This window comes from Notothenia coriiceps, unplaced genomic scaffold, assembly GCF_000735185.1.
Source record: "Notothenia coriiceps isolate Sejong01 unplaced genomic scaffold, NC01 NC01_scaffold00015979, whole genome shotgun sequence".
In the NCBI taxonomy this organism is placed as follows: Eukaryota; Metazoa; Chordata; class Actinopteri; order Perciformes; family Nototheniidae; genus Notothenia; species Notothenia coriiceps.
In genome coordinates, this window is record NW_011348680.1 from 2,544 (window position 1) to 14,790 (window position 12,247).

At 40.7% G+C, this 12,247-nt stretch overlaps 1 protein-coding gene and 1 non-coding gene across 2 annotated transcripts in view; one reads left to right on the forward strand and one right to left on the reverse strand.

Moving 5' to 3' along the window:
* Positions 1-508: 508 nt before the first annotated feature.
* Positions 509-12,247, forward strand: part of fgfrl1a (fibroblast growth factor receptor like 1a) — a 49,895-nt gene continuing 38,156 nt past the window's right edge. The window contains exons 1-2 of the mRNA XM_010775718.1: positions 509-641; positions 3,613-3,885. Coding sequence (XP_010774020.1) covers positions 509-641; positions 3,613-3,885 — 406 coding nt within the window. The remainder of the gene's footprint in view (positions 642-3,612; positions 3,886-12,247) is intronic.
* Positions 10,443-10,515, reverse strand: trnar-ccu (transfer RNA arginine (anticodon CCU)). Its single transcript has one exon. It is a non-coding gene; the product is annotated as a tRNA-Arg (tRNA).

The window sequence follows — 12,247 nt, forward strand, 5'->3', positions numbered from 1 at the left end:
GGCCTGCAATTTTCTATTCTCCTTCCCACGCACACACATGCAGACGTACAAAGACACAGGCTTTCTAAACAGTATATAAACAGACAACAAAACAAAGACTGTGATTAGAATGATTTGATTATATTTAGCATAACACTCAGCAGCACATATAGGACCCACACACTGACCCTTTGTCTTGTTAAAGAGTAGGATAGATGTTTTACTTTCTTCAGTTTCACCCCTAGAGACACATTTTAAAAGACTTTACTTCAGTCATGGACCATAGAAGAGGAGGATGAGGAGGGGAAGGAAAGGAGGCTGCTGGTCTGTGTTCCCTTCATCGGGTAGAGAAAGAGAGGAAACGAAGAAAAGGGGGAGGTAGAGAGGTTAACTGTCGAAAGTTAAAGGTTCACTTCGAGGTTCTGCTCCTGCGATCCTCTGGGGAAGAAACTGGGGAAGTTATGTGTGAGTGCAGATCCCAGTAAATCACACGGGAGAGAAAGAAAAGATACGGTACTGAACGAAGAGGATGGTTGCGAATGAGTGTGATGAAAGAGGAAAAGAGAGTGCAGGGAGAAAGGGGGAAAAGAGCGATGACAGTGGAGAAGAGAGGAGGGAGGAGAGTAATGGGAAGCGAGGGGTTAAGGGAGAGAAAGAGAAAAGTAACAGGGGAGTAGAGAGAGTTCAGAGGAATGAGATTTCAATCTGTTGGAGGAAGAAATGAGAAGAGAGAAATATAAAGAAAGAAAACATAGGAACATTAAAAGGTATTCGTATAGGGGGAAGAGGGACAACAACGAAAAAGAAAGAAATAGGACAGGAATTCAAGTTAGAAAGGAGATTATTTACAACGAGGAGATATACAGTATGTAATACAAAGAAATGGAGGTATAGAAAAGGAGAAGTAGAAGTGAGCTGTTGGTCCCCTGATGAGAAAGCCATAGAGCTGAGTGAACACATGGAGAGAGAGGGAGGAGAAGCTCCTGTGAATTCCTCGGTGTGACTAATGCCGTTTTCACACATTTACCCAGCATCCATCCATCATTGTGTCCACCTCCTGCTCGCCTGTTAAAACAACAGCAAGTGCTAGAAGACTACTGTAGCTGTTCTTCTTTTTTATTCAGCTCTATGTCCACGACTTCGCCTTATTCATCTCAGACATCCACAGCTGCACATTGGTGGAGTAAATCAAGCTTTGTTTTGTTTTGGTGACAATTGACAGCTGGGCCAATGATGGGGAGTCTTTCTTTGAATCTTCTGAAGTTTGAGACTCTGAAGGAAGGGGGAAACACGTTTCTGTAAAGACAATCCAAAAAACAAATATGCATATAGGTTAGTGCTACAAGCCATCTGTGGAGCAGATCATTTTTCATGTTTATTCCACTTAGGGAGATGTTTTACAAGTTATTATCCCAAAGAAATATACATAAGTCAGCCAGACAGGTTTTTAACAGCTTTTTAAATAAGCAAAGTTATCTTGAAGAGAAAACAATTCAATAAAATGTAATGTTAAATTACATTTTACATTACAGACCAACTTCAAGGTTTAACTTTGACTTGGCGCAGTTCTTTCTCACACATTATTTTTTTCATTTTACAATGTGGGATCATTTCAAGAGGTGTTAGAAAACAGGAGTACACTGGAATATGCAATATAATGTTTTTGTAAGTCTATCTATTCTCAAAAAAAACAAGAATTATTTGAATGTATACATGTGGGGAATTTGGCACAGAAGTGCTTTGAAGCTGGATGTTACAAATTGAGTTCTAGCAAGCTGCAATTATCCTTTTGGTTTCACAAAGTTGTTCAGTAGGTATCGTTGGTCGTTCATTAATGGCAGGGTTAGCCTCTTCATGTGCTTCACTGGGCTCAAATATATTGGGTTTTTAACTCTTCCTCTACTGATCACCTATTCTTCACCTGTGGCCACATCCCAACGTCTCTTTCTCTCTAGAAACAACACAATAGTCATTGTATACTAACCCCTTTTTCACAAGGGCAAATTAAAGCTATCTGGCTGTGTTAACTCTGTGTGATAAGAAGGTATCAGAGAAAGGGGGCCCTAAATGAAACCCAGCTTAAATGTTTATATTTGCGTTGATATGTTACTAATCTTTATCAGACTATATGTAATCTAGATAAGCCTCTATCTGGGCCATTGTTCAAATCAACAGAGCCTTTGTCCTTCCTTTAAATCTTAAACTGACATGACCTGCAGTGGGTCGTTCTGTGGTGTTTTCCTAACAATGTGTCTGTTAGGACACTTTGTTCGCTAAAAGGTGGCCTATTGTGTGTTTTTAGAGCTATATTTGTAGGGTATTGTTTTAAGGCAGAAGGAGTAATGAGATGGAGACGTGCAGTGAACCATGCTAACTCCTATACCTCCTCCTGCTTCTTCCTGTTTGTCTTTCATTTTATTGCTCCCCTTTTCGGCCATATTTCATTCTCTTCTCAGACGGACTCCCTTAAATTCCATCCTCCCTCATTCCCCAATTTCCTCCCTTTCTCTCTTCTTACCTTCCTCTCTTTCTCCTGCTGCTTATTTGTTCTCTCCATCACCCCCACAGTTTCCTCCCACCTTCCCCAGTCAATCAGCCGGCTCCTTCACCTCCCTCTGTTTTCCTAGTGTGCCGTTTCACAGTAGAGCGGCTACTGAGCGGTCAAGGTCACGCCTGATTTTATGTCTCGCCACGACATCTCCGTTGATATCAGCTTGGCTTTGTGTTTGCTGCCTGGGTACTCTATTGTTGTCTGTGATAAGATGTCAATGTTTGAGCTAAGCCATGATAATCTTCTTAAAGGTCAGAGGATACCTTGTGTGTGTTAAAAGCCATATTTGGAATGGATGCTTCATTGGTTCGGAGAATAGCAATGAAAAAGAGTAGGTAGCTGCAAACATGGAGGTGAAGAAAAGGCATTTACAAGCGGTCATTGTAACCTTGATCCTAAACCTGTTGACACACCCACCTCCCTTTAAATACTTCCGTCTCTCAACACACCTAAAAGTCATTCGTCAAGCAGAAATGAAGAAAAATACCAATAATTCTGTTTGCATTTTCTCAACATTAAGAATTAGCATCTTTCCTAAATGATTGAAAATGCAACATTTGGGGGTTTGGAATAGAGAGAAAAAAGAGGTCACTTTGACCTCAAGGAATTTCAATAGTTTTGACATGACATAGTTGCCGCAACCTTATTTAAGGTGGACCTGAATACAAGCGGGTAACAATGGATGAATAATAGCCCTTGATAGGAAGTTAAATGATATATATTTTAGATGTATCTCTGCCAATGTGGATCAGATTGACCTTTCAAAGGAAACATCTGTTGGTGCTAACATGATGGATAATAATTAGTCTATCATTTCATATTTTTTCCTAGTTTTAACCAGATTAAAAAACTATATTTTTCTGCTGCTGAAAAAAACAGAAACTTTTCTGATAGGAAATGAAAACACTTTCCTAAGGAGGTGTCTATAATGTCAACCGACCCGCCTGTTTACACCTTTAGTAATCAGATTGTTGAACACCCTACTTAATCAGTAAACTTTGTGTCCTGTAACTAATCTTACAATAACAATAAATATAGTTTGACCATCTCAATAACTCCCTCTCTCCTCTTTTACCCTCCAGGTCCTCCCAGGGTGTCGGAGCGAGTGGCCCACCGGCAGAGCGTCCGTCTGGGTCGCACCATGAAGCTGCCCTGCCCCGTGGAGGGAGACCCCCCGCCGCTCATCATGTGGACCAAAGATGGCCGCAACATCCACAGCGGCTGGACGCGCTTCAGAGTGCTGCAGCACGGTCTGCGGATCAAAGAGGTGGAGCCTGAAGACGCAGGGACCTACATCTGCAAGGCCACCAACGGGTTCGGCAGCGTGAACATCAACTACACCCTCATCGTTATAGGTAAGTGAAAAACAATGTGACTGTGAAATGAGACGCAAATATCAACATTTGAATTAGTTTGAGGATTGGTACTAAAATCACTTTTACTTTGGACTTAATATGTTACTTAGAACTATCAAACAACTTTTTGGAAGATTTATCTTTAACATCGTTGAGACCCGGGCTGTGTGACACTTTTCAAACTTTCAAAATTGTGATTGGAGAAGAAAGCTACACTACTAGTCTCTTCTTGAAAAAGTGGGGGGCTGTGTTTACGCGTGTGTTTGTACGATTACAGACGGTTTCCATCCTAGCATCTGTTTTTTCAGGCTTTATTTTTCTTTACTTTTTTTTCATTCTGGCTTGCTTGCATTGATTCTTCTGTGTGAGTTTCTGTGACATAAGAATACGTTTTTTTATAAATTATAACATTAATATAATAAAGAAACAAACTATGAAACATAAACAACAGCAAACCTTGAATTCAATTCAAATGACAGACACTAAAGACAGCTGGAGAAGATACAATGCCAGTTCAGTGTAAATATGTATGCTTTCGACTGGTATAATTAGCCAGGTTTGGTTGGTGGGGCCATTATACAGTAATCAAATCTGTGTAATTCCCCAGACAATGAATCGTGCTTTTGTCTGAGTTGTTATGCTTTGTGCGCGTGTCTGACCACAATTGTTGTTCTTGTGTGTTCCTGTATGATTATGAATGAGCAGGAAATGTGCGTGTGGGTGTGTGTCTCCATTTCGATGTCTCTATGAAAGACACATTGTTGGGCTTTGTTTTTTTCCAAAGTGGTGGCTATACCCTGTGACAAACGTCTTGTTTCTATACAGTTGAGACTCAAATAGCTTCTCCCATTAACTTCTTCCATGTAAACAAAATACCTGGCGGGTCAACGGCGTGTCAGTGCATATTAACACGTGCAAATCAGTGTGTGTATGTCTCTACAGCCCTCTGTGTGTGCATCAATCCATGTGTTTGTCTACATGCCATCCTGTGCGTGTGTGTCTGTGTACAGTATGTGTGTGGGTGCATGTGTGTGTCAGGTTCCAGCGTTCCAGAGAATATCTCTATGCCCGCCGTCGGCACTTCAAAGACAGACTTGTGCAAAGTACTGCGGTACAGATATAACCTGCCAATATTAATTTACCAAAGTGGGAATCTTGAAAGAATTCTGCTGGCAAAAAAAACCTCAAATTTTACGGTTTACAAAAAGACTCAATGCTTGTTTTCTTGGTATAGATGTAGCAATATCTAGAATATTATATATACAACTTTTGCTTAGACCACAAAAATGAAACATCCTTGAAAGTGCCTTTTCTGTTTCTGTCAGGGTTGCCATCCAATTTCAGGTGCACAAATATAAATGTTTAGCTCAATTATTTGGATAATTGGCCATAAATTAAGCGCGTTCTATTCTCCAGTAATCATTATCGTTCTGTGATCCAGAGCTGTATCGGTATTGACCTGAACTTCAAAGGCGAGCTGGCATACAGAGGGCAGCGGGGCGGGGGGGGCAGCAGCTGCAGCTGAGGTCATCCAGGCAGACAGCTGCTGCCTCCCTCCCTCTCTCTCTCCCTCCCTCCCTCATTCACTCACACTCATTCACCGTCCTTTTCATTCACTTTCATATATGCGTGCACACATGTGCTTCAGAAGCAATGAATTGAGTGAACCCTCATGAGCTACTTTGGTCGCATTGAACTCGAAGAATTAACCTTAACAAGAGAAATAAGGACTATACAGTAAGTAATCCTTTGACCATATGCCATCCAAACATGCAGAAAGCTTTCAATGTACATTTAAAACCTTCAGATAGGTGCAATATTGGGCTCTTTTGATGCACCTGCCAATGTAAAGGTGTTTTAGACAAAATAACCTTAGAGTCCAGTATCTGCTCAGTTCAATCAAAGTGTAACATTTCAGATTGCAGATGTTTAAAATGTTTGTACTCATCTTTACATAAACATTTCCCCATGACAACGGGGCAAACTCAGCCTGCTGAGGAAGATGTTCTGATATATTTACCACAACAGCTATTAAATAGATATTGAAATGACATTGTGCTTTCAACTACTGTTCCAAAGTCCATTAATGAACTTTGAAAATAAATAAATAAGAACTTAGGTAAACATTTTCTACAAATAATCGTGTTTGAAACTTCATACCTAATCTCCAGAGCTTTTATTTTAGCACGTAATGAAAAACATTCTGTTTAAAAACACCCTTAAGAAAACAAAACTTTAATAAAAAAAAAAAGGGTATTAAGACTCAAACGTGTACGGTAGATGTCATTGCACCAAATCCCATTCAAACTGGGATGAAGAGAATTGCCACATGCTATTCAAGATAAGAGGCTAAATGACAACTTTACATCAGATTATACAAATGGCACCCAGAGACACTTAGTGCTGCACTGGGTTAACCTTCAGAGAGGACCCTCGCTGTAATACAAGCCGCGAATCATGCCATGGCATCTCCTTAGAGAGGCAGTTAGCGTGTTTTCATAGCTGGAACAATCTGCATAGCCAATGATGTTCAAAGCATGGATGCAGTTGTTCTGAGTTTCTCTCTCTGCTGCTTTGCATTGCCTGCTCCTCCACCTCCTCCCTGCTTTCATCTCCTCTCTTCTCCTGTGTGGTCCTGCTGTAATTATTCTATGGCCGCTGTGCTTCACAGTAATGAGCCCACACCTGCGTCTTATTGTCTTTCCCTCTCAATTTCTAACTCTCAATATCTTTAGCACCTTTTTCCTATTAACGCTCAATCTCGGCACTCATTCCTCCATCTTTAGTCAGCCGGCTCGTTTTTCCTCAGTCACGCTTTAATTTGTTTCAATATTTTCACAGTTTCCTATTTTTTTCCCCCGGACGTAAGAGCAATTTGATTGCCATAAAACATCCTCTGTACCGCTGCCCTGTGGTTGGGGGTGATGGAGAGGCGTTTGTGTGAAGGCAGGCTTTTTATGTCGGGGCAACTTAGAAGATTCCTTGAAGTCTTTTATCGTGTGTAGGTTGGCAAATGTTTGCGCAAGTAAATAGTCTTTGTGTGCGTGTGTATACTTGTTTATCTGAGAGGTTGTGTATGCATGTATTGGTGTATGCAGATTTATGGGACCACCAGTAAAGAGAAACTCTGAGAGATTTTGTTGTGATGCTCAACAAACATCAATGTCCTCAAAAAATCTGTTCGCAAAGAAAGCTCTCGTTTCTTCTCCCAATCAATTTTTCTCTCCTGTCAATCTTTTGTAATTATTTTCATTCTCCATGAAAAGTAAATGATGAAAAATGATATTTTAAAACTGATGTGATAACAATGGGAGCGTGTCTTCAGCAAATTTCGTAAGTTATGCGTAAGAGAGAAGGAAATGTTTTAATGAAAATCTTCATCAACTCACTTGTGTCTGATGGTGTGTGAGTGTTTGCATGCAGGTTCATTCTAGGTGACTGCTGTGATGATTTGTGATGATTTAATAGCCCAACCTCAGAAGCTGACATCTGGCCATAATTGTCGAACAAAGAGGGAAAGAGAGTAGGAGAAAGATATCAAACATAGAAATACTGTATGTCTGAATGAATGAGCCTTTGCATGATTTATATTAATCAAGCTGCATATGCATAATGAATGTTGAAATAAGAAAAATGGAAGCGCGAGATGGAACGTGACAAACGGAAAATATACACAAAGCAGTTCTTGGTAGAGGATTGTTTCAGAAAAATGATTCTATGAGCGCTGCAGTTTCATGCTAGGATTAACACTGCCACATGCAACTAAGATCAACTATCACTTAATACAGACTGACACCATGAGGTCACATGGCTCAATCCTGTAAGCCACGACAATTCAATGTGAAGTTGCATGCAGGACAAATGTTTAAAGAATGTTGCTTCAGTCCAGTTCTTGGAAAGCAAATCACGGTCCTTCATTCAGGTTTATTCCATCTCCATTGAACTGCATTGCATGTGTGAGACTCCAGCTGTCTTCCGGCCAAAAACGCACACATCGGATCAGGTTGCAGACCGACATCATCTCTGGATCCCTCAGTNCTGTTTTTGTCTTCTCACATTACGCAGTTTTTAATTTAGATATCTGGTGCCTCGTCTGGAGAGGATGTAGAGGTGGCCAAGGTTTGCAGCCTAATTGGTATGAGTCATACACACACACACACACACACACACACATGTAATTGCACAGTGCCTTAAAATCTCAAATAACACAACTTAACCCTCACCCACCTACGTACAAAAACACNCCTACGGCCTGATACCTCCTCTGTTTTTGTCTTCTCACATTACGCAGTTTTTAATTTAGATATCTGGTGCCTCGTCTGGAGAGGATGTAGAGGTGGCCAAGGTTTGCAGCCTAATTGGTATGAGTCATACACACACACACACACACACACACACACACACACACACACACACATGTAATTGCACAGTGCCTTAAAATCTCAAATAACACAACTTAACCCTCACCCACCTACGTACAAACACACCAGGGCAGCTGTGCCTGTCTTGCTTTATTTTCTGTGTGTGTGTGTGCGTGCATGGGTTAAGCGTTCTTACCGCCAGATTCTTCTGCTCAGGTTACACACACAGCACTTTCTCACTAATGGCAGAAAAATGCATGGAGTGAACCTGGAGCTGCAGCTCGCTGGTTTTCAGGAACCGCTCGGTTGGTGTTCAGTTCGAGGGTTTGAGGCCTCACAGGGGATTTTCTTTTCCAGGCAGGTCTCAATCATGATTTGCAGAACATGAAAAAGAAATCATCGAGTGGTTTAGCCCCGCTCTTCTTAAACTATAGTGTTGCCTTCACTAACCTTGAATCAAATCCCAGGTTTCTCCTGTGTTTCTCCTTTTGACTCTTTCTTGCTGCCTGGAAAAAATATACTAAATACTCAGCTTATTACGCTTTATCGGTTTTTCCATTTCCCGTAGTGTGTTATGCCGGTTTTTTGTCCATGTACAGTAGGTAGAATAGAATTGGAGGGATGAAACCCTCTTTAATGGTCACACATGCAGAGCACACAGCACACATATTTAACCCATCCTAGTACTAGGATGCTAAACATCCCAAAGGTCAGTTTCTCTCCCACACAATTTCCTACTTGTTGTGATATAAACCCACACATAGTACAATTTAAAAGAAATGTGTCAATTCTTCCAGCACCATGGCACCTCCAACATTGGGAACCACTAAAAAAAGAAAGGAGCCAGAGCTAAACCAACTATATTGTGATTACCTGATATGCATCTTAGACCAGAAGCACTCAGGGACGATCCAACTTTAAATTTGAAGGCATAACCGCTAAACCACTGATCAGAGTTTCACAACATTTAATAAATGCCTTATTAAGAGTTGGAGGAATTACGCCAGAGTTAGAGAGAGTGAGTTTAAAGCTTTATGTATTCTCTATCACTCTGCATCAGATCCGTTATGCTGCTAACATTGTGCCGCCCTTACATCGAAGTAAACAAAGCCTCTCCTCCGGAAATCAGGGCGGCACTGGGGACAAAGGAGATGTAAACATGCTGGTGTGTGTGTGTGTGTGTGTGTGTGTGTGTGTGTGTGTGTGTGTGTGTGTGTGTGTGTGTGTGTGTGTGTGTGTGTGTGTGTGTGTGTGTGTCTGTGTTTGAAAGAGTGNGCCCCGCCCCCACCTTCACAGCCTCTGCTCACTGCAGCTGATCTTACCGTTAAAGGAGGATCAGAGTCATTCAATGTTTAAAGTGCTTCATTAAGAGTAACATATATTAAATCTCTTAAACGAATGAGGAGATCATATTCTATAAAAACATTAAAGTGTGTGAAATATATGTACAAATTCAATAATAATGTTTTGATTATAAAATAATAACTTACAGTTCTTACTTGTGGTTTTCGATGCATGTGTGGTAGACCCACAGAACGTTAAACATTTAGGATGTATACAAATACGGGTAGCATAACTAATACATATTTGAGTGATTTGTGTCTCTTCTGTAGGACAAATTAAATAACAACATCCAATACAAAAGTTGATCTGAAACAAGCTCAAATACCATAAGGAAATGAATACATCGATTGTTATTATTGTTATGATTATAATTATAACTTAAATGAAATGTTATACCTGGAAACACAAATACAGGACCGAAAATAATACATAGAAAACTATAATAAAAGAGATGAATGGAAGAGATGGACGAAATCATTTCAATTAGAAACTAAATCCCAGGTTTGAAGGGATTGATGTGGAGGGAAGTCCAGTGACAGGGGATAAAACTGCGCGCACCATAAGTAAAAGGCATTGTTTATGGTGACACTTGAGTGAACGAGAACATCCCAATTAATACGTGAGGACTCCTCTGTCCTTGCGTCTTACGGAGGCAGAGCTAAAATGCAAGGAAGGGACGTGACTGAGGGAAAGGAGGAGGTGAAATATTTAATTGAGTTGAGCCTTGTGTCTACACGTGATGCGCAGGCATCTGGCATAGTATTGAATGTTGGAGTTTTGGCAGGACTCAATACAAACCTAGTGGATATGTGTAAATCTCTGACATTATGGAGTTAAATATCAACTGTCAATCACCCCAGATGGGACTCGCACCCACAATCCCTGGCTTAGGAGGCCAGTGCCTTATCCATTAGGCCACTGTGGCTTCGAATCAAGTAGTGAGTTTGTATTAGATTACCATCATTGGACAAACATCGGCTTTCAAAAAAGCAACAAAGGGCCCTGATGCTGCTTGGGAAGACACGGAGAGACAACAAAAACAAATTAAGAGAAACACAGAGAGTAGGAGGATGCTGCAAATTTGGAAAACATAGAGAAGTTGTAATTTCTAAACTAGTATACGCTGTGTTTATCTTTCACCACAATTAAATTACTGACATCATTTGTCTTGTCTTGGCCTGGGGAAAAGAGCTATAATGTCTTCTGTGGCTCCATGGGGAGGATCTTCTGAAGTATCTCCGTTTGAGTATGGGACTACAATCAAAACAGGGGTCGTGGAGTTTGAAAGATAGGGGCGTTTACCAGGGTCTAACTAAAGAGGCTATTGAATGGCAGGCAAGGCTAGGATCTAGTGTTCCTCGACTTTTACCAAAACAAGGAATTTAAACTCAGGATATTCCGGGCTCTGCTGCTTTACATTTTAGAATTATCTGCATGAGTGCAAAATGAAATAACAAAATGTACAGCAGCTTTGCAAAGTCGTAGTTTAAATTAAATCCATCAAATCATGTATTCATGTCTTAACATAACATTTGAAGTGCAATCATTTCATTTACTAAGTATAAAAGAGATGGAGATGCTACTGCCATCAGAGCCAGGCCTTCAGAGCTGTTAGTCCGGAGAGAGAGCAGCCCTTTCGCTGTCTGAGAGATTTGTTCTGATTGGTGGAGTTTAATCAGACCGACTGAGCAGACAGCTTCATGTGTCTGGGAAAAAAACAGCTTTAAATACTTAAATACATGCCTGATTACCTCCTAACCCCCCCTTAGTTTTCTCTTAATGACTAAATTATCCCAGTTATTCACTCAAACTTCATGTCGCACACACACGGCCACACACACTCGCACACACACTAACTTGTGTGTAATGAGCCCATTATCCCAGCCATTCAGTGGAAGGTAGTGCCATTTTCTTGATTATAGATGGCAGTTAGAGATATTGTCTCTGTACACCACACACACACACACACACACACACACACACACACACACACACACACACACACACACACACACACACACACACACACACACACACACACACACACACACACACACAATAAAAGGGACATTTTCCTGCAAACCGTTAGCAAAGACATGCACATTACTATTAAACTAATCACATTGGACACACCATATTAAGTAACACACACAGAAGAACTGCATATCTGAACAAAAATAGAAGCAGCATTCAAAAGGCACGCACTAAACAGAGAACCAAGTACTTATGCAAACCCACATTTATGGAAAATGTGTATACACACACACAACACCCTAAGCTGTCACAGCTACACCTGCAGCTACTTTCAAACACATAACTGTCACATGAGAATATAAAGAGTCATTGTAAAGCTCCATAGATGCCTCAGAGGAGATTTAGGGGGTTATTACTGTACGTCATTGTGAATCTATTTCCCACACGGAGACACTCATGTTTTATTCATACAGCAATCACTTAGCGAATAGTTTTGCTGTACACGAATGTAATTCACTGACTGGAGATGATTTGAATTGAATCCTATGAGTCTCTCTTGTTTAAAACGAGGCATTGGCTCTTACCTTTGACCTCTTTACGGCTGATTACTTGGGATGGTTGGGATTCAGACGTTAAAACTGATCCTGCTGTTTCCCCCAGTGTCTTCCTGGAGAAATGCCCAA